Source organism: Pan troglodytes, chromosome 1 (assembly GCF_028858775.2).
Source record: "Pan troglodytes isolate AG18354 chromosome 1, NHGRI_mPanTro3-v2.0_pri, whole genome shotgun sequence".
Classification (NCBI taxonomy): domain Eukaryota; kingdom Metazoa; phylum Chordata; class Mammalia; order Primates; family Hominidae; genus Pan; species Pan troglodytes.
In genome coordinates, this window is record NC_072398.2 from 120,774,086 (window position 1) to 120,797,366 (window position 23,281).

General features: G+C 44.2%; 1 protein-coding gene and 1 long non-coding RNA gene across 2 annotated transcripts; one reads left to right on the top strand and one right to left on the bottom strand.

The window, feature by feature from the left end:
• Positions 1 to 1,164: 1,164 nt before the first annotated feature.
• Positions 1,165 to 11,885, bottom strand: LOC104002400 (uncharacterized). The gene is made up of 4 exons (XR_001709017.3): positions 11,718 to 11,885; positions 7,368 to 7,488; positions 3,467 to 3,646; positions 1,165 to 1,404 (listed from the first exon to the last, which is right to left on the bottom strand). It is a non-coding gene; the product is annotated as an uncharacterized LOC104002400 (long non-coding RNA).
• On the top strand, positions 10,607 to 18,440 carry LAMTOR5 (late endosomal/lysosomal adaptor, MAPK and MTOR activator 5). Its single transcript, XM_513650.9, has 4 exons — positions 10,607 to 12,086; positions 13,293 to 13,354; positions 15,641 to 15,758; positions 18,106 to 18,440. Exons 1-4 carry the CDS (start codon positions 11,806 to 11,808, stop codon positions 18,164 to 18,166), a joined length of 522 nt encoding a protein of 173 aa, XP_513650.1. The 5' UTR covers positions 10,607 to 11,805; the 3' UTR covers positions 18,167 to 18,440.
• Positions 18,441 to 23,281: the final 4,841 nt, after the last annotated feature.

Consider the following 23,281-nt stretch of genomic DNA (forward strand, 5'->3'; position numbering starts at 1 on the left):
AATTAATCCTCAACAAATGTTAACTATTTCTTGAGGGGCAGGAGGTGGATTCTGTCCTGTTTGTGTGAGTGTGTATATATAACATAAAGTCTCGGGGAAAGGAAAAGTGGAAAAAGGGCCAGAGAACTTGCTGTTCATTTCCCCAGACATTGTCTTTGCTGATCAATGTTTTTACCAACTCATAAAGGAGGTTAGTCCTCATTTCATATTCCCTTGTCCAGAGAGTGATAAACTGTCATCTCCTTAAAGTAATCTATGCTGCTTTCGAATCAGCTCTTCTCCACCTTGACAGATGGGATTAGATTCATCTCACTTCCCCTTTGGCAATTGAAAATATCAATGAGATATTAGTGTGCTTGCCTCTGACTTTCTCCTGGGGCAAAATACTGATGGTCCAGAATTAATGTAGCAGTTGATTTACTGTGTGGTGGTTGAAGGCACACGGACAAGTCCTCCTGTTGCTGAGGGGAAATGGGGAGAAGGGAACCCCTAGCCACTTTATGGGACTGGCTCACAGGCCTGTGTTGTTCAAACTAGTTGAGAAGACACAGTTGCAGAGGAGCCGACTCACCTGGGCCAACTCACTCAACATTGCCTGGGAGAATGGTCAGCCCCAGTATTAGAGACCCAAGACAATGAACATTTTCAAGTTCTATGACCTTGACCAGTTAGTTGACCTCTCCAGACCTCAGTTACTTCATTCACAAAATGGGGATAGAGTCATGGAATGACTGTGAGATTAAATGAGATAATGTCCATGAAAGTTGTCAGAATCAAAATGGAATCACTAACAAGAAACCCCTGATAAATAGAGCTAGGGAAGGCCCTGAAGAGAGCATTCTCATGCTTGTATGCCTGGTAACAAAAGCTATCACAAAAGATTGCAAAAGCCACAACCTCCTACAAAAGCCATTACAACCTTACACAAAAAAGACTTCTGCAGAGACATCTGCCCAGCAACTGCCTGTCCGACCTTGGACTCGCATCACCCTTGTTATTGATCTTTATAGCCAAGGATAATTATTTCAAAACAATTATGTAATTCTCCACATTTTTTCTGTTAAAAACCTTTGTCTTCCTCTACCTCCCTGAATACATGCATTACTAAGGCAGGCATATTCCTATGCAATGCTCTATTCCCAAATAAATATTCTTTTCTTTTATAGAGACTCTCTTTGTTTGTTATTTATGTTGACAATGGATCTGCTTTGTAAATGTTGATTTTTCATCTTTAAGTACCAGAGTAAATGCAATGTTCTTGAATGAGATACTGACCAAACTTACAGATATTAAACTGAGGCGTGGAGATAGGTGGCATCCATAGCAGTCAAGTAAATCAGAAAGTGCTGCCTTTGCTGCTGTTGACCGTTGTGATTACCCCAGTTTCTGCTGCCTCCTTGGGAGCTGGAATAATGCACAGGTGAAGGGTTGGAGAGGGTAAGTTTCCTATGAGATTTCCAAAGGGAATTTCTTCACTAATGAAACAATCATTCACTGAACACCTATGAGCCAGATGCTTTTCTAGGCACCACGAAGGGTAAAGACAAGACACTGAAGTTTTAAAAAGGCCCTGATTCTGGCTGGGCATGGTGGCTCACGCCTGTAATCCTAGCACTTTGGGAGGCCAAGTCGGGCAGACCACCTGAGGTCGGGAGTTCGAGACCAGCTTGACCAACATGGAGAAACCCCGTCTCTAAAAATACAAAAAAGTTAACTGGGTGTGGTGGCGCATGCCTGTAATCCCAGCTACTCGGGAGGCTGAGGCAGGAGAATTGCTTGAACCTGGGAGGCAGAGGTTGCGGTGAGCCGAGATTGTGCCATTGCACTCCAGCCTGGGCAACAAGAGCGAAACTCCATCTCAAAAAAAAAAAAAAGAAAGAAAGAAAGAAAAGAAAAAGGCCTTGATTCTGAGGTTTGGTGCTTCACTATTCATCCTCCTCCCTCTCCCTCCCCCTTTCTCCCACCCAGGAGAGCTCTGTCCCTGAAAGGAATGGGGAGAGACAGATGCCTACTCTATTGAAGTCCTCTCCTAGAATTTGGTGCCTGTCAGCCAGCCGTGGTGGCTCATATCTGTAATCCCAGAAGTTTGGGAGGCCAAAGCAGGAGGATTGCTTGAAGCCAGGAGTTTGAGACCAGCCTGGGAAACAGAGTGAGATCCCCATCTCTACAAAAAAAATTTAAAAATTCAAAAGAATGTGTTTCCTGGAAACAGTAGTGCAGGCCCCAATCTCCGGGAAGGGTCATGCATGGAAGCTGTTATTGGTAATGATCGTTGGTCTGAAAAGTTTCTCTTACCCAAAGTTCAAGTTGAGTTTTTTTTTTTTTTTCATTATCTCTAGCTTATTAACTATATAGAGCACAAACTCCTTCAGTGAGGAAGCCCTGTCTGAATTATTATTGCTATCTGCATAGAATTTGGCAAAGTAGGGGTAAGGGATCCATAAAGAAATGGAACTGTGGATCTACAGTGAGACTCTGAGATGCTTTATGATGACCCTTATCTCTAGGAGCACAAAGTACAATGATCAACACTCCCAAATTCCATATTAGTCTAGGCTCATGCAGGAGAGAAGGTAGAATGCACCTCTCCCGTTTGTCAAGGAGTGGAATGCTGCCCAGTAAAGTTGTTTGGAGACATTGTGGAAGAGGCTGTGGTGTCAATCCCTCCAGAGGGATTCTTGCTTTGCATGAGGCAGAACTCAGGTAGGACATTCACACTCAGAGGTGTCCTACTCAGTCTAAGCTTCTAGTGACAAAGCTTCTAATCACACATGAGGAAAATGCCCCTGCTGGTCTCACACTCTGGGAGCAAGAGTTCTCCCTCATGCAAAGCAAGAATCCCTCTGGATGCTTTCATGCTGCTCACCCGCTTTTGAATGGCTTTGCTATGTGTGGGCCCCCTTCAAGACAGTTACATAGAGCAGAGCATTTTCTCTCCAGCCTCCTTTACAACTAAAGCCAGGTATGTGATCCAGGCTCCATCACTGCTGGGAAGGGCAGCAGTAGAGGCATCTGGCTTCAGGGGAAGCAGTGATTGCAGGATTACGTTCCTCCTGCAGAGGGGCATTTTCCTCATGTATGATTTGAAGCTTTGTCACTAGAACTTAGACTGAGCTCTCTAGTCCTCCCAGTTCCACAAGCTACCCAATGTCATTTTAATTAACTTCCTTTCCTATTCTTTAAACCAGCGTCAGCTTCTGTTGCTTGCAGCTAAGAATGCTGAATGCAGTCTAATCCACATTTGCCTCAGCTGTCATTTCTTGAGATCCTAATGACAACAGCTTTCATTTGTTCAGTGCTTACAATGGTGCCTGGAACTGTGCTAGGAGCTTTATATTGCATTGTCTCATGAAATTCTCATAATGACACTGCAAGGTAAGTACTGTTTCTAGTGAATTTATCTTCCCATTTATAGTGGGGGGAAACTGAGGTATCAAGGCATCAGAGGATTTGTCCACAGGCTTACAAGAGGGTACTAAAGTGTTGTGACAGTAGACCAGTTCTTGGATTCCAAGGGGAATGTGAGAGTCCGGAAGAAATCTTTGCGCTCTGCTCTCCATGCTGGGGGGTGCAGAACTCTAAGCAGATCATTTTGTCTCCATGACATTCTCTTCTCTGAGGTAAGAATCAGTAACACCCATCTAATCTGGAGATGGTGAAATAAAGACAAAAATATTTTACTGTCCAAGAAGGATTTTTCCAGGACAACAGCAGAGGTAGTTGACAATGGTACATATTGTTACCCCACAAAGAGGGTCTCTGAAACCCACTGGGGAACATGGGGTGGAAATGGATGCAGAGCAAAAGAAGCTGCAAGCCTGAGTTTGACTAAAACCCTCAGTGCACAGGCCTGCATCACAAATACGTTTTAATACAGGTAATTTCTTTTCCATTCATTTGTAAGCACTTATTTCATTTACCCAATTCCAAGGCCAATAAATCTTGGCATTAAGGCTGATTTGATGTGTATGCTGACAGTCTAATTAAGGATAGGGTATTTTATCAGCTCCTCTAAATTTTCATTTCTCTGGTCTATGATTTTTTATACTGAGTTGATCTTTTTTTTATTCATAAGGGCTTCATTCCCATTTGTCATGGCTGCATTAACTGGGCATCTAATGAAGACTTGGATACGAAAGTCTGCATCTCATTTATCCTCTGTAGCAAAATTAATAAAGCAGCAGGAAAACAGTTTCCTGTACTGGAACTTCTTTAGCCCATCCTGAGTCATATAAAATGTATTTTGCTTGTGTTTTCCAGAATTTGGGCTCAGCTCTAAACTTTAGGAGATGGTGTCCAACTTCAACTTCCATCCACTGACAGGCCTTACATACCCTGCTTCCTGCCCCACCTATTGCTTGGAGATCGAGTAATCAAGTGAAAATGAGGTCTTTCAGGTGGGACTCTTCTGCTTGAAGAGGCTTGAACTGGAATGGCTGGGAGCTGATTTTCCCACTCATCCCCTCTACCCACATTTATTGAGCTTCTTCTACAGGTCAAGCTCAGAGATATAAAAGACTCAAGAAGGTCACAGTCAAATAAGTTATGACACCAATGTTGGCCAATGTCCAGTGAAAGAAAAATATCTTGGCCAAAGATCAAGGTTGGGAGCAAGCTGGAAAGATCATTTGCTCTATCCTTTTGCCTCGGGGAGGGTGACCCTCCCAGCCAGTGCTTGAATGAAGGGCTGCCAAAAGTCTGTGATATTTTTGACTTGCAGACTTTATGGGTATACGAACAGATATATCCACAAAGGTTTCCTAGGGCTGCCATAACAAACTGGGTGGCCTAACCAACATGAATTTATTGTCTCACAGTGCCAGAGGGTAGCAGTCCAAAATCAAGGTGTCAGCGAGGTTGCTTCCTTCTGAGGGCTGTTAGGGAAGGATCTGTTCCAGGCCTTGGCTATAGATGACTATCTGTTCTTTATGTCTCTTCACACCGTCTTCCCTCTATGTACATCTGTGTCCAAATTTCCCCTTTTTATGAGGACACCAGCCATACTGGACTAAGGCCCACCCTAACGACCTCATTTTCACCTGATTACCTCTGTAAAGGTCCTATCTCCAAATATGGTCACATTCTGAGGTACTGGGGGTTAGAACTTTGACATATGAGTTTTGGGGAGACATAATTCAACCCATAACAATGAGTATCTCTGAAGCTGGTTTAACTAAAGCTCTAAGACAGCCTCTTGTAGTACAGTATAGTTGGAACACCAGAAAGAAAGTTAAGAATCAGAAGTTAAAGGTCCAAATTAGTCCCTTCCCCTCTCTGAGCCTCAGATTTCTTCTCTGTACAATAAGAGATCTGGACTGGGCCTGCTAAATCCCCTCACAGTTCTCGGGTTGTGTGGTTGATGAAGTGATAGAAATTGAAGCAGTGTCGTGGGGAAGTTAATGGTCAGGCTCCACCACTTACAAGCACAGTGATCTTCAGCAAATATTTATCTTCTGAGCCTCAGGGTTTTGTGTTTTTGTTGTTGTTGTTGTTGTTGTTTTTAACTGTAAAAGGGCGATAGTGATGTTAGCTACTTCAAAAATGCTGTGAGGACCAAGAGACCCTTTGAATTGCCTGGCACACCGTTGTCACTCCATGTATATGAACTGCTGATGATATTACTACCAATCGCTATTAGGAGTTAGGCTTTGAATCTATGCCTCAGCTCTCAGATGGTGTCCACTATTAGAAGGCAGGGCTGTGTCCCCAACCTGTTCTGCATCTGGGTCCTGTGCTGCAGCATGAATGCAGTAAGATGCTTTTGCCAGCAAGACTCTAGTGATCCTTGTGCCAGGCCTGTCCCCATTTCCACCTTATGCAAATTCTACCCTATTCCATTCTAGCCCAGCTCCTTCACATTCATATTAGGGTTAGGACTAGAATTTCAGGTGACTTTTTTTCTTGCTGTATTTTATCATTTTTATGCTATAGAAAAGTCTAATAAAAAGAATAAAATATACTGATTTCATTTAACATAGCTTTATAAAGCAGGTCGGTAAATCTAGCCCTGCAATTACAGCGGGATAATTTAGGAATCAGAGAGACTGAGGGGTTGAGGAGGATATATGTTATTTATTATTTAGGTGCACCAAGTCAGTCAGATTAACATCCAAAGGACTGAGCCCTGAACAAAGAGTTAAGTTACCTTTAAAGCATTTCATGGGGCAGGGGGAGATCTGTGCGAGGGGAAGCATATTACAGAAGCGAGAAATAGTTATTCATTTGACACATGCATTACATTATTTCTTACTTTTCAAGGAAAAACATGTTTTATGGCTTGAGTTTATCTGCCTAGTGACCTTGCGGCTGCACAGCTAGAGAAACAGGGTCTTCACAATGCCTGGGAAAGGGAGAGATAAGGCTCACTAGCCACAGACAGAAAAACAGGCAGATAATTTTTAAAGGACTCCACCTCTTTCTCTTTCTCAGGGGGAATTGGTTTTTTTAAAACATAAACTGAGTTTTTGCTTACGCATTTTTAAATTTCTTTCAATTCCTGTTTCACAATCCCCCTCTCCCGTAAATGCCAGACCACTTGAGGTCTGTGCCAATCATTTGGCTCTTACCTTCACTGAACTATTAGTTATTCTCTCAGATGTGTCCTCACCTAGATTATAAGCAACTTGAGGAAACAAACAGGTCTTCTTACTCAAATTTAACAAAACTTACTTGTTGACTTCCACAATGCACCACCCCCTCTTACATAAGGTATCTCATATAATCCTCCCCACAACCTGATGAGGCAGATAATGGTACCCCCACATCACAAATGAGCCCCCTGAGGTTCAAAGTTCCCATGGATAGTCAGTGGCCAAGCCAGGATCCCAATTTACATCTGACTTCAAGGCCACCAACCTAGCATAATGCTGTCCTCACCCATGCTCTGCCAGCTCCACAAACCTGTGGATTCCTTTCCCTCACCCCAGAACCTTCTGAATAGGGTTTTCTGTGGCCTTGGTGCCCCCTGGTGGCACATGAGGGCTCATTCCACTGAAAGCCCGTGACCCTAAGCATTTGAGAGTGATTCACAGGCCAGTGTGGATAGCCCTGGGGTAGCAGAGCCCTCCGTACCCATAGGAAAGCTACCCTTTCTACCAGAGCTGTGCTTCTTAAACAGACCCTCAGGAGGATTCTACTTCTGATGAGTCAACAAAAGGAGTTAGGGTCCCCTGGGCCAGCAGCTGTGAGATGGCCTACAGGGTCTGTGTTTCCCTCTCTACTTATCCCCCACTTCCCATCAGGACATGTGGGCTTGGGTATTCTCTGCTGGACCCTCCTGGCATTTTAATTTTCCAAGAGCTCATTTATGAAAGAGGGAAGAAAGAAGAGGAGAAGGTGGTTAAAGTTCAGGACCTAAATTTCTTTACCTTAGAGTAAAGGTAACCATAGAGTTCCTTTCCCAAAAGACATCAAGACTCTTCAATAAATATTTATTGAATTTTTATCATGCTCTGTTGCACTAGGGATGCAGAGATGAAGACACTCTTCCTGTCAATGAAAAGTAAACATAAGGGCTGGGTGCTGTAGCTTATGCCTGTAATCCCAGCATTTCGTGAGGCCAAGGAGAGCAAATTGCAGGAGTTCGAGACCAGCCTGGCAACATGGCAAAACCCCATCTCTACAAAAAATACAAAAAATTTAGCTACACATGGTAGTGTACACCTGTAGTCCCAGCTACTCAGGAGGATGAATCACGAGCTCAGGAGGCAGAGGTTGCAGTGAGCCAAGATTGTGCCACTGCACTCCAGCCTGGGTGATAGAGTAAGACCCTGCCTCAAAAAGAAAAGAAAAGAAAAAAGAATAAGAATTAAAAAGAGAAAAGAATGAACTTTTTCAAAAGTAAACATAAAAATTTACAATATAATGAAACAAATGCTCTAATACGGATGTCATGGAACTTTTCCTATCACCCCAGAAATGGTTGCCGGCACTCAAAACTAAGAACAAAGAATTGTTAAATACCCCACAAGCTAAAGAAAGTAGAAAACAAGGGTCAGATACTTTCCCCAACCATCACTCCAGCCCCTAGCACTTGCCCAATTTATATATGCTATTCCTCTCCCATTGCCTACTTGCACAGGGGCAAGACAGCAGCAGGGCAGAGAAAGCGGGGGTGGTAAGGAGTAGCCTGCTCTCTCACCTCCCATGTGGCAAGGACATGTGAGCCAGCTATCATCCTCTTCCTACTTGATTTCCCTTCAAAGGCCTTCCTTATAGCTTAAAAAGCAATCACCAGCCTTTCGGAGAATCCTTTTTTTTTTTGAGACAGGGTCTCATTCTGTCACCCACGCTGGAGTGCAGTTGTGCAATCTCAGCTCACTGCAGCCTCAACCTCCCGGGCTCAAGTGATCCTCCCACCTCACACAAAGTACTTGAGACCACAGGTGCGCATCACCATGCCCGGCTAATTTTTGTGCGTTGGTAGAGACAGGGTCTCCCCACGTTGGCTAGGCTGGTCTCAAACTCCCGGGCTCAAGTCATCCGCCCACCTAGGCCTCCCAAAGTGCGGGGATTACAGGCGTAAACCACCATACCAGGCCTGAAAACTACCATGCCTGGCCTGAGAATCCTTTAATCACTGATCTAGCTTTGAGATAATTTGAGATATCCTTGGGCTACACTGGCCAATACTTTGGCCACCAGCCACAGGTGGCTGCTGAGCACTTGAAATGCGGCTGGTCTGAATCGAAATGTGCTGCTAACTGAAAAATATACCCTGGATTTTGAAGACAGTACTGGAGAAAAAATATAAAATATCTCATTAGTATTTTATCAATCACAAGTTGAAATAATATTTTGAATATATTGTTTGAATAAATAAAATGTTATTAAAATTAGTTTCATCTGTTTTACTTTTTTTTGAGACAGAGTCTCACACTGTTGCACAGCCTGGAGTGCTGTGGCTCAATCTCGGCTCACTGCAACCTCCAGCTCCCGAGTTCAAACGATCTTCCTGCCTCAGCCTCCTGAGTAGCTGGGACTACAGGCACGCACCATCACACCCAGCTAATTTTTGTATTTTTAGTAGAGATGGAGTTTCGCCATGTTGGCCAGGCTGGTCTCAAACTCCTGACCTCAAGTGATCCGCCCACCTCGGCCTCCCAAAGTGCTAGGATTACAGGCGTGAGCCACTGCACCCTGCCCTGTTTTACTTTTTTTTTTTTTTTTTTTTTTGAGACGGAGTCTCGCTCTGTCGCCCAGGCTGGAGTGCAGTGGCGCGATCTCGGCTCACTGCAAGCTCCGCCTCCCAGGCTCACACCATTCTCCTGCCTCAGCCTCCTGAGTAGCTGGGACCACAGGCGCCCACCACCACACCCGGAGAATTTTTTGTATTTTTAGTGGAGACGGGGTTTCACCGTGTTAGCCAGGATGGTCTCAATCTCCTGACCTCGTGATCCACCCGCCTCGGCCTCCCAAAGTGCTGGGATTACAGGCGTGAGCCACCCCGCCCGGCTGTTTTACTTTTTTTAATGTGGCCACTAGACTATATTGCCCAGGCTGGACTTGAACTCCTGGGCTCAAGGGATCCTCCTGCCTCAGCCTCCTCAGTAGCTGGGATTATAGGCACGTGCCATTTCACCAGGCAGTACTTATGTTTTCTAATGCTAAGTTTTAAACTGCTTTTTCTAAAACTTATATGGCCTGTACTGTGTTACCCCTAACTTAACATGAATAATTTCTCTAGAGCAGGAGTCCAAGACCCCTGAATTATAACATTCAAACTGGAATTTTGGCTGGGTGCAGTGGCTCATGCCTATAATCCCAGCACTTTGGGAGGCTGAGGTGGGCGGATCGCTTGAGGTCAGGAGTTTGAGACCAGCCTGGCCAACATGGTGAAACCCCATCTCTACTAAAAGCACAAAAATTAGCCACGTGTGGTGGTGCATGCCTGTAATCCCAGCTACTCGGGAGGCTGAGGCAGAAGAATCGCTTGAACCAGGAGGCAGAGGTTGCAGTGAGCTGAGACGGCACCACTGCACTCCAGCCTGGGCGATAGAGCAAGACTCTGTCTCAAAAAAATAAAGAAATAAACAAACTGGAATTTCAAGGAAGCTGCAAGCTTCACTATGACAGCTGTGGAATAAAAAGGGACTCTGAATGCCAGTGCAGGGTATTGGACTCTGGTTCAATACCAAAGTCTGGTATCTTCTGATCTGGGAGCTGGGCCCCAGATTGGAAGGTAGGCTGTGAGTAAAAAGCTGGAGGTGACAGAGTCGGAAGAAACTTAGTGCAAGGAATGATCCACAGAGGGGGTGAGGCTTACCAATTTGAATGTAAATTAGCACCACTTTTTCGGGAGGCAATTTGTAAGTATGTATCAAGAGTCTTAAAAAATGATCATGTCCTTTAACCCAGTCATTCCATTTCTAGTAACTTATAAGGAAATTTTAAAACTGCACAGATATTTAGCTATGAGGATATTCAACCAGCATTGTAATAGCTAAAACAAAAAACAAACAAAAGCAAAAAAAAAAAAAAAAAAAAAGTCCAAGTACAGTGGCTCACCTGCAATCTCAGCACTTTGGGAGGCCAAGGAGGGAGGGTCACTTGAGACTGGGCTACACACTGAGACTCCATCTCTACAATTTTTTTTTTAATTAGCTAGGTGGGGTGGCGGGTCCCTGTAGTCCTAGCTTCTTGGGAGGCTGAGGTGGGAAGATCGCTTGAACCTAGAAGGCTGAGGCTGGACTAAGCCATGATAGTGCCACTGCACTCCAACCTTAATCCACAATTAAGATACAGCTATAAAATGGAATATTTTGCAACTATTACAAAGGATGTAAGTGAAAACTTGACATGGAAAGACATTTATTCTAAACTCTGAAAAGAAGGCCAGCTACAGAATTGTATCTCCAGTATGTATGTCAATATTGCTTACAAAAAAAAAAAAAAAAAAAACAACAAAAAACCATGCTGGGCGTGGTGACTCAGCCTGTAATCACATTTTGGGAGGCTGGAGTGGGAGGATCTGTTGAAGCAAGGAGTTTAAGACCAGCCTGGACAACACAGCGAGACCCCCATCTCTACAAAAAACGTAAAAATTAGCCAGGCATGATGGCTCGAGGCTGTGGTCCTAGCCAGTCGAGAGGCTGAGAGGTGAGGATAGCTTGAACCCAGGACGTCGGGGTTGCAATGAGCTATAATCGTTCTACTGCACTACAGCCTGGGTAACAGAGCAAGACCCTGTACCCCAAAAAATTTATTTTAAAAAGGCAAACGAAAAAACATTAAAAGTATACATTTACAAAGACAACTATCTGAAAGGATATTCTCCAAGAAGTTAAAAGTCATCTTTGGACAGTGGGGCCATAGGTGTTTTCCTATTTTTACCAGCTTTATAATTAATTTTTAAAAGTTATTTTCAAGTAGTCCTACCCAGTCTTCCTTACGAGTTAGGACTCAAATGCCACTCTCTTCCCCTAAACTGTCCTGAGTCCCCTCACCATAATAAGCACCAATGTCTTCGTTAAAATCCCGACACTGCCAACACTCAGCTAGGGGGTTGAACCTTGCTCCATCTCGTCCTTTAGTCCCTGTGTGCGTCTTTCCCCCTACAAGCCTATTGACCCCCTCCAAGAGGTCCCGTGTCTTCCCCGTACTTGCCCCACAGGCTAGATCAGACCCTGTCTGACCCCTGGGTTATTGTAAAACTTAAGATCTGTCCCCTAGGTCTTGGAGTCGGTTGAACTAGGGTCCAAAGGTTAAAAAACACTGACACAAAATGCCAGGCCACGAACTGAAGCACTGAAGCCCGGCTGCAGACCTCTCCCGAGAGGGGAATAATCCGTGCCAGCCGGTTCCGCCATGGAGCCAGGTGCAGGTCACCTCGACGGTCACCGCGCGGGGAGCCCAAGCCTTCGTCAGGCTCTGTGCGGCGGAAGCGCAGTGATGTTTTCCAGTAAAGAACGCGGACGTTGCACCGTGATCAATTTTGTCCCTTTGGAGGCGCCGTTACGGTCCACGCCCCGCTCGCGTCAAGTGACTGAGGCCTGTGGTGGAGAAGGACGTGCCGTGCCGCTGGGTTCTGAGCCGGAGTGGTCGGTGGGTGGGATGGAGGCGACCTTGGAGCAGCACTTGGAAGACACGTGAGTAGTGCGCGCCTCTTCGGCCTGTCCTGAGGTCGCGGCGGAGGAACTTGAGCGGAACGAAAGGCGCGAGCTGCGAGTACCGGCCAGGGCGTCTCGGGGACGTCGCGCGACCCCCGGGACACGGGATGAGGGGGCTAAGCCCTACCCAAGGCCGCAGGGCGGGGCGGGTGACCCGGAATTAAAATCCTGCCGGGCACCGCACATTCCCTCTTGAGCGAGTCTCCCGGGCCCAGGCCACGGGCCAAAACTGCCTATCTCGTTGTTGAAATCGTCTTTACGGTCAGGGTGGTTCTGCAGAAGTTTTAGAAAACGGGTTGACTTTTGGGAAGATTGTGCCAGTTGTGCAGAGTCGAGCCCTGCAGTGTAAACAAACACGTATCTCCTGTGTGTAACCTATCAGTTACTTGGTGCTTAAGTAGATAAAAATCATTCTTTAAATTTTTCGAACAAGCAGTATCTATGTAAAATTCAAAACTGGAAAAGTATAAAGGGTACAGAGAGACACCTGCCTCCCACCGATGTCCCTTAGCTTCCACTTACCCTCCAGGAGGTAACTTGAGTTTTTCAACAGTTGTTTTAAATGAGTTAGTACTAAAACATGCGTTTTTAACAAGAGTGAAAACATCCTAGATGTTTTTCACGCAGTGTTTGTGGCCCTCCAGAACTCAGCAGTACTTAGCACATTTTTTTCTCTCATCAGAGAGAAACTGGTTTATTTCAATTAATTAATTAGAACTTAAATTTTTTGTTTTCTTTTTTTGAGACGGAATTTCGCTCGTCGTCCAGGCTGGAGTGCAATGGCGTGATCTCGGCTCACTGCAGCCTCCGCCTCCCAGGTTCAAGCGATTCTCTTGCCTCAGCCTCCCGAGTAGCTGGGATTACAGTCATGCGCCACCACGCCTGGCTAATTTTGTATTTTTAGTAGAGACGGGGTTTCTCCATGTTGGTCAGGCTGGTCTTGAACTCCCGACCTCAGGTGATCCGCCCACCTCGGCCTCCCAAAGTGCTGGGATTACAGGCGTGAGCCATCGCGCCCGGCCCTAGAACTTAATTTTTTTCTTAGGGTGTGACAATGAAAAAAGATTGAGAAACATTGATTTAAAGCACTTAATGCCTGGTACATAGAACACCTGTATGTTTGTACTTATTTAAATCCTTTTTCTCCCATTATGTACTTCAATTCTCTTGTGTTCCTGGAATTAGAATGAAGAATCCCTCCATTGTTGGAGTCCTGTGCACAGATTCACAAGGACTTAATCTGGGTTGTAAGTATCTCTCATACCAACTATTTGATGAATTGCATAGCATCTGATGTTGACTTGGAGCCTAGCGTGCTATTATTTTCTAGCTTTTATTTCCTGTTACCTTGCCAGTTCTTTCTGAGTTTGAGAGTAGAGATTATCTCCAAATAACAGTATCAGAAAATTGAAACTTTTCAGTTGGTATTTATGAAGGAAGATGTTCCTTGCAGTCCTATAACAATAAATAGTTGTCTCTACTAAAAATAATATTTGAATCATTTTAAATTGAGTCTAGAAAGGACTTCAGATAATGACAGCTGTTAACCATTTATTGAATGTATGCCATATGCTGAGACTGCTAGGCTCTAAATACATTATCTTTAATTTTCACAACAACCCGGCAAGGTGGGTGGTGTACAATTTTGAAGCTCAACTACACTAAACAAGAAGTGAATAGGCAGTAAAATGGGATTTCAGTGTTGGACATACCTGGTCTCAACCCCTTGCTCTTTCATTTGTTAGTAGTGTGAACGTGGACCAAAAAACTACCTTTTAGGCCCTCATTTTCTTCACTGGGTTGTTATTTGATAATGGTAATAATCATAGAATTATATTTATTGAGCTGTTATGTGCCAAGCACCATTGTAAGTGCTTTACATATACTCTTTTATTCCTCATAACAACCCAGTGAGGTAGAAAAAGAAATTGAGGGACCAGGTGCAGTGTCTCACGCCTGTAATCCCAGCACTTTGGGAGACCAAGGTGGGCAGATCACTTGAGCCCAGGAGTTCAAGACCAGCCTGTGCAACACAGTGAGACCCCCCATCTCTATTTTTACAATAAACATATATATATGTTTTTTAAATTTAAAAAAAGAGGCCGGATGCGGTGGCTCACACCTGTGATCCCAGCACTTTGGGAGGCGGAGGCGGGTGGATCACCTGAGGTCAGGAGTTCGAGACTAGCCTGGCCAACATGGTGAAACCACATCTCTACTAAAAATGCAAAAAAAAATTAGCCAGGCATGGTAGCAGGTGCTAGTAATCCCAGCTACTCGGGAGGCTGAGGCAGGAGAATCGCTTGAACCTGGGAGGCAGAGGTTGCAGTAAGCCGAGATTGCACCATTGCACTCCAGCCTGGACGACAAGAGCGAGACTCTGTCTCAAAAAATAAAAAAAGAAACTGAGACACAGAGGTTAAATAACTTGCCTGAGGTCATACAGCTAGTAAGTCGTTAAGCTAGGATTTTTGTCTGGCCCTGATGCCTCTTAATCACTTTTTTTTTTTTTTTTTTTTTTTGAGACGAAATCTTGCTCTGTCGCCCAGGCTAGAGTGCAGTGGCACGATCTTGGCTCACTGCAACCTCCATTTCCCAGGTTCAAGCAATTCTCCTGCCTCAGCCTCCTGAGTAGCTGGGATTACAGGCGCCTGCCACCACGCCCAGATAATTTTTGTATTTTTAGTAGATACAGGGTTTCACTATGTTGGCCAGGCTGGTCTCAAACTCCTTATCTCAGGTGATCCACCCACCTCCGCCTCCCAAAGTGCGGGATTACAGGAATGAGCCACTACACCCGGCCTAATCACGATATTTTAAGGTTATATAATATGTATAAAATGCTTACATAGAACTGAGACATAATACTTAATAAATGGTAGCAATTACACATGAGGAAATAAGTTTGGAAAGGTAAATAAGTAAAGCATTCAGTTAATTAGTGACAACTAGTAAACCCAAGACTTGTTGCTCCTAATGCAGGAATGTTTAAAGCTCTGAATTTTTGCTGGAAGGGTAACTGAAAGAGGTAATCGGTGTAACTCAGTTATGTTTAACATGCAGATCAGTCATTTGGGAGAAAAAGGGTAAATTTTTGGAAGCATTTGCTAGGCTTACTAATGGAAAGACTGAAATTCAGGTATGGAAATCTAAAACTAAATGAGTTCCTTCAAGAAACCTTCAAGGCTCAAACGTCGGCATCGGATCTGGTCAAAATGTTTTGTATAGTAATAGTACATCCAAATGCTCTGCCATAGTGGCATGTCTATTACCTGATTTGGTTTCAGGTACAGTTAACTTTGTGTTGCCTTTATATACAGAAATATATTGTAAAGTACACTTAGTAATTAATTTTCGTACCTAGAATTTATAGGTACTTTTGTACCCGAGATTTAGTTACTATAATATATACAGACTAATACAAACATTAATAAAAAGACAATTCTGTTGACATTTTAAAACAGCCAGCTAGCTTATTTTAGCAGAAATACTCTATGAGCAATCAGGTGACATATATCATCTCTATTTTCCAGGCCGCGGGACCCTGTCAGATGAGCATGCTGGAGTGATATCTGTTCTAGCCCAGCAAGCAGCTAAGCTAACCTCTGACCCCACTGATATTCCCGTGGTGTGTCTAGAATCAGATAATGGGTGAGTAGATTTCAGCAGATCCTTTCCTTTTTGTTCAGAAAAATTCCTGGTAAAATTGGCGGGGGCCGGCCCTGTGTTCATCAGTGATTCCTTATTCAGACTACTTTGGGAAAAGTTCTTAATCTTTTGAATCACAGGAACAGACAAGTTGATCCCTAAAGCTAATGTGCTCTCAGGCCACAATGCTATTTAAATGAAGAATAAGAATTGGCAGAAGCTATCAGTTTACCAACAAAAAGAAAGTAATAAATAGCACAAAGGAAAACTAATCAGAGAATAAAAATTACTTTTTTTTTTTTTTTTTCTTTTTGAGGCAGGGTGTTGCTCTGGCACCAGGCTGGAGTACAGTGGTGTGATCATGGGTCACTGTGACTTCAACCCCACCGGGCTCAAGCAATTCACCCAACTCAGCCTCCCGAGTTGTAGCTGAGACTACAGGTGTACACTACCACACCCAGCTAATTTTTGTATTTTTTTGTAGAGATGAGGTTTCACCATGTTTCCCAGGCTGGTCTCGAACTCCTGGGCTCCAGTAATTTGCCCGCCTCAGCCTCCCAAAGTGCTGGGATTACAGGAATGAGTCACTGCACCCAGCCAAAAATTACTTCTAAAGTAATAAAATTACTAAAGATATTCCAAGTGATGGTCCTCAGAATAATATGTGAAAAAAAGTATATATATACAACTGCTACTATCACAGCCTTGTAAAAAGAAAAAACATACAGTCATGCATTGCTTAACAATGGGGATATGTTCTGAGAAATGTGTCAGGCAGTTTTGTTGTATGAACATCATAGAGTGTACTTAAACCTAGGTGGTACACCCTATTACACACCTAGGCTGTATTGCTCTTAGACTACAAAGATTTGTAGCCTAAATAATGTAGGCAGTTATAACAGTGGTATTTATGTATCTAAACATAGAGAAGATACAGTAAAAGTATGGCATAGGGAAATTTTTTAAAAGGTATATCTGAATAGGGCACTTACCATAATGGAGCTTACAACACTGGAAGTTGCTCTGAGTGAGTCAATAAAACTTTTTGACTTTATAATAACACTTAAAACAGTTGTACAGCTGTACAAAAATTCTTTTTTTAAACTTTTTTTTTTTTTACTTTTTAGACTTTTTTGTTAAAAGCAAAGAAGAAACACACATTAGCCTAGGCCTGCACAGGGTCAGGATCATCAATATCACTGGCTTCTACCTCCACATCTTCTCTCACTGGAAGGTCATCCAGGGCAGTAACATGCATGGAGTTGTCATCTCCTGTAATGATGATACCTTCTGGAATACCTCCTAAAGGACCTGTCTGAGGCTGTTTTATAGTTAACCTTGTCTTAATAAGTAGGAGTAGTATACTCTAAAATAATGATAAAAAGTAGGCCCGGCATGGTGGCTCACACTTGTAATCCCAGCACTTTAGGAGGCCAAGGCGGGCAGATCACTTGAGGTAAGGAGTGTGAGACAGCCTAACCAACATGGTGAAACCCTGTCTCTACTAAAAATACAAAAATTAGGCATGGTGGCAGGCACCTGTAATCCTAGCTACTCAGGAGGCTGAGGCAGGAGAATTGCTTGAACCCGGGAGGCAGAGGTTGCAGTGAGCTGAGATCATGCCACTGCCCTCCAGCCTGGGCAACAGAGCAAGACTCTGTCTCAAAAAAAAGAAAAAAAGTATAGTAAATACATAAACCATAGCATAGTCATTTATTATTATCAAGCGTTATGTACTGTACGTAATTGTATGTGCTATACTTTTTATGACTGGCAGCACAATTTGTTTACACCAGCATTACCACAAACATGTGAGTAGTGTGTTGTGCTATGTGATGCTGGGACGGTTAAAAGGTCACTAGGCAATAGGAATTTTTCAGTTCCATTATAATCTTACGGGACCACCATCATATGTAGGGTCCACTGTTGACTGAAGCATTGTTATGCAGCACATGACTGTATCATATACATGCAAAGAAAACAAAGACCAGTAAAGCCTTTTTTTTGTAGTTCCAGCTACTGAGGTGGCTGAAGCAGGATTGCTTGAGCCCAGGAGTTTGAGGCCAGCTTGGGCAACATAGCAAGACAGTGCCTAAAAAACCGAAACAAAGAACCAGGGAAATATTAACAGTGGTTGTCTGTGTGTAGTAGGATTAAGGATTCATTTCATGTTCACATGCTATATGTTTATGTATTTCCCAAATGTTTTGTTATGTTTAAATATTGCTTTTATACGTAGAAACAATTACATTATTTTAAATATTGTATCCTAAAGCAAACAACATCTTTAATCTTACAGTGAAGTCCCACTGATTACGTTTTACTGAATATTTTCTTCCTTGCATTTCAGGAACATTATGATCCAGAAACACGATGGCATCACAGTGGCAGTGCACAAAATGGCGTCTTGATGCTCATATCTGTTCTTCAGTAGCCTGTCATAGGAACTGGATCCTACCTATGTTAATTACCTTATAGAACTACTAAAGTTCCAGTAGTTAGGCCATTCATTTAATGTGCATTAGGCACTTTTCTGTTTATTTAAGAGTCAATTGCTTTCTAATGCTCTATGGACCGACTATCAAGATATTAGTAAGAAAGGATCATGTTTTGAAGCAGCAGGTCCAGGTCACTTTGTATATAGAATTTTGCTATATTCAATAAATCTGTTTGGAGGAAAATGGATCTTTTCTAGATTCTTTAAACTTAACCAAATGTTCTTTTTGTTCAGTTATCAAACTGTAATTTTTTTAAAAGGTCTTTGTTCTAAATTACTTTTATTTAAGAAGCTTCCTGAAATACCTACATTCTCACAGGTATGTCCATGGATCCCACCCGTGTGCAGTCAGAAATCTACATGTAACTTTTGACCCCTCAGTAGCCTACTGACTTAAACAGTAACACGAGTTTTCTATGTTTTACGTTTTTGTTTTTTGTTTTGTTTTGTTTTGTTTTTTTCAGTAGACAGAGTCCTGCTCTGTCGCCAGGCTGGAGTGCAGTGGTGCGATCTCGGCTCACTGCAAGCTCCGCCTCCTGGGTTCAAGCGATTCTCCTGCCTCAGCCTCCAGAGTAGCTGGGACTACAGGCGCACGACACCACACCTGGCTGATTTTTGTATTTTTAGTAGAGATGGGGTTTCGCCATGTTGGCCAGGATCGTCTCGATCTCCTGACCTCGTGATCCACCCGCCTCAGCCTCCCAAAGTGCTGGGATTATAGGCAATGAGCCACCGCACCCGGCTGTTTTATGTATTATATACTATATTCTTAGAGTAAAGTAAGCTAGAAAAAATGTTATTAAAACTATGAAGATAAAATATATTCAATATTCATTAAGTAGAAGTGGATCATTATAAAAGGTCTTTATATTTGTCATCTTCACATTGAGTAGGCTGAAAAGGAGGGTTTGTCTCACTGTCTCAGGGGTGACAGAGGTGAAAGAAAATTCATGTGTAAGTGGACCCGTGTTGTTCAAGGATCAAGTATACTATATGCCAGGAACTCATTTAATTATCCTTAACAACCCTATACAGTAGGTACTCTTACTTACCCTATCTTAGGTTTGTGTAACTAAGGCTATGAAATTACCAGAGTCATCATTTGAACTCAGGACTCCAATTCAGTCTGTACTTTTTTTTTTTTTTTTTTTTTTTGAGACGGAGTTTTGCTCTGTTGCCCAGGCTGGAGTGTAGTGGCATGATCTCAGCTCACTGCAAGCTCTGCCTCCTGGGTTCACGCCATTCTCCTGCCTCAGCCTCCCGAGTAGCTGGGACTACAGGTGCCCTCCACCACACCCGGCTAATTTTTTGTCTTTTAGTAGAGATGGGGTTTCACTGTGTTAGCCAGGATGGTCTCAATCTCCTGACCTCATGATCCACCCGCCTCAGCCTCCCAAAGTGCTGGGATTATAGGCATGAGCCACCGCGCCCAGCTGAGTCTGTACTCTTTAACACCCAGACCACCAAATAGGACATGTTGGCTAGAAAATAAACTTTTACATTTGAAAAGTATAGGTCTAGCTGGGCACAGTGACTCATGCCTGTAATCCCAACACTTTGGGAGGTCAAGGCAGGAGGATGGCTTAAGCCAAGACCAGCCTGGGCAACATAGTGTGACCCCATCTCTACAAAAAATGTTTTTTTTTAATTAACCAGGTATGGTGGCATGGGCCTGTAGTCCCAGCTACTTGGGAGGCTGAGGCAGGAGAATCACTTGAGCCCAGAAGGTTGACGTTGATGTGCCACTGCACCCTAGCCTGGGTGACAGAGCAAGCCACTGTCTCAAAAAAAAAAAAAAAAAGGTTCGCTTCAACCTTTATAGTTCTCAACGGAATTGTGCACAAGCAGGCACAAAAGACTGATTTGTTGAACTTGAATGTAGTTCTGTTGCTCTAGCGATTTAACATTTGACAGTATAAAAACCTCCAGGATATTATTTATCCAAAAATATTAAGCATCTACAAATATAAGGTGCTATGTGAGAAAGCAAAGATTTTTAGTAAGACATAGCTCCAGCCCTTGAGCTTGTACTTTAATAAATGGGATATATATGTATGGTCTTCACCATACTTATTAATACCTGACATACATGTTGTTTTATGTCTGATTTCCCCAATAATGTACACACTTTGAGGGCAAAAGCTTTGTCTTTTTTTTTTTTTTTTTTTTTTTTGAGACAGTCTCGCTCTGTGACCCAGGCTGGAGTGCAGTGGCACAATCTCGGCTCACTGCAACCTCCGCCTCCCGGGTTCAAGTGATTTTTGTGCCTCAGCCTCCTGAGTAGCTGGGACTACAGGTACACGCCACCACGCCCAGCTAATTTTTGTATTTTTAGTAGAGACAGTGTTTTGCCATGTTGGGCCAGCTGGTCTCAAACTCTTGGCCTCAAACGATCCACCTGCCTCGGCTTCCCAAGTGCTAGGATTTCAGGCGTGAGCCACCGCACCCAGCCCCTTAGTCTTATTTACATATATATCTTAAGCACCTAGAACAGTTCCTAGAACAGAGTAGGCACTGAATAATTGCTGAATAGATGAGTATATAACTAGTACAAGAGGTTTTCTTTATTTTTTTGTTTTTGAGACAGGGTCCTGCTCTATCGCCCAGGCTGGAGTACAGGGACACAATCTTGACTCACTGCAACCTCTGCTTTCCCAGGTGTAAGAGATTCTTGTGCCTCAGCCTCCCGAGTAGCTGGGGCTACAGGCGCACACCACCACGTCTGGCTAATTTTTGTACTTTTAGTAGAGACAGGGTTTTGCTGTGTTGCCCAGGCTGGTCTTGAACTCCTGACCTCAAGCAATCCTCCCGCCTCGGCCTCCCAAGGTGCTGGGATTACAGGTGTGAGCAACCATGCCTGGCCCCACAAAGGAGTTTTGTAGTATGAACTGAGCCTCCAAAGATAGAATGAATGGATGCTTGCAGTAAAAGGAATATGGGGTTTCCAGCAAGAGGAAATGGCAGTGTGAAGAGTGGATAAACCAAAAGGAATATGTAATAGCAAATGCCTTAGTTTGGTCTGTGAGGTAGGAAGTGAAAAAGCTGAAAGGTAGGGCAGCTAACTCAAGGAAACTGAATATCTGCTTTTTAAGAAATCTAGGCTTTATCCTATTAGCAGATTGGATTTTGGAGCAGGTGAGAGTAAAGGTGGAGTTTTAAGATTAATTTGTAGTGGCCAGGCACCGTGGCTCGCGCCTATAATCCCAGCACTTTGGGAGGCCGAGGCAGCTGGATCATCTGAGGTCAGGAGTTCAAGACCAGCCTGGTCAACCTGGTGAAACCCCATCTCCACTAAAAATATAAAAATTAGCTGGGTGTGGTGGCAAGCACCTACAATCCCAGCTACTTTGAGAGGCTGAGGCAGGAGAATCGCTTGAGCCCGGGAGGCGGACGTTGTAGTGAGCCAAGATTGCACCACTGCACTCCAGCCTGGGTGACAGAGTGAGACTCCATCTCAAAGAAAAACAAAATTAATTTGTAGAAAGAGCTCATTTTTTTCAAGGTGAGCTTCCTTTTGTTCATCTATGTATCTCCAGTTCCTAGCCCAAAGTAATAACAGTGAATCTTTAGTGAGTTTTTGCCACATGCTAAGCAATTTACATTCATTTACCTCATTTGATCCTCAATCTTACAAGGTATTATCCCCATTTTAGAGAAGAAATAGGCTCCACAAGATGATTAGCTCAGGATCAAATGTAAGAGACAAAAAAAGCAAATTAGGCCGGGCGCGGTGGCTCACGCCTGTAATCCCAGCACTTTGGGAGGCTGAGGCGGGTGGATCACTTGAGGTCGGCAATTCAAGACCAGTCTGACCAACATGGAGAAACCCCATCTCTACTAAAAATACAAAATTAGCTGGGCATGGTGGCGCATGCCTGTAATCCCAGCTACTCGGGAGGCTGAGGCAGGAGAATTGCTTGAACCCAGGAGAGGGAGGTTGCAGTGAGATCGCGCCATTGCACTCCAGCCTGGGCAACAAAAGCAAAATGCGATCTCAAAAAAATAAAATTAAATTAAAAAATTTGGCAGAAAGGGAATAAAGGAGAATGAAGAATTAAAGATGATTGAATTTTCTAGTCTAGGCGATAGAACTGGGTGTCTTAGAAAAAAGCAGTGAACTTAATAACAGCGAAAAGATGACTGGGTTTGATTTTAGATGTTGACAGGGCATCTTGGTGGTAATCCTTAATAGCAAGCATGTATTGAGTGCTTGCTGTTTACCAGGCACAATGCTAAACCTCCCCTAAGGAGCCTCTCATTGCATTCACATTTATTTATTTATTTATCTATTTATTTGACATAGAGTGTCACTCTGTCACCCAGGCTGGGGCCTAGTGGCACTATCTCAGCTCTCTGCAACCCTCTTCCTCCCAGGTCGAAGCGCTTCTCGTGCCTCAAGTGTCCCAAGTAGCTGGGATTACAGGCATGCACCACAACACCTGGCTAATTTTTGCATAGAGACAGGGTTTCGCCATGTTGGCCAGGTTGGTTTCAAACTCCTGGCCTCAACTGATCCACTCACCTTGGCCTCTCAAAGTGCCTGTGAGAGGTGACAGCGTGCTGGCAGCCCATGCAGCCCTCGCTTGCTCTCGGTGCCTCCTTGGCCTCGGCACCCATTCTGGCAGTGCTTGAGGAGCCCTTCAGCCCGCCGCTGCACCGTGGGAGCCCTTCTCTGGGCTGGCCGAGGCTGGAGCCGGCTCCCTCGGCTTGCGGGGAGGTGTGGAGGGAGAGGCACGGGCGGGACCCGGAACTGTGCGCGGCGCTTGCGGGCTAGCTAGAGTTCCGGGTGGGTGTGGGCTTGGCGGGCCCCGCACTCGGAGAGGCCGGCCCGCCAGCCCTGCCGGCCCCGGGCAGTGAGGGGCTTAGCACCCAGGCCAGCAGCTGCGGAGGGTGCGCGGGGTCCCCCAGCAGTGCTGGCCCACCGGCGCTGCACTCGATTTCTCGCCAGGCCTTAGCTGCCTCCCCGCGGGGCAGGGCTTGGAACCTGCAGCCCGCCATGTCTGAGTCTACCCCCATGGCCGGCTGTGGG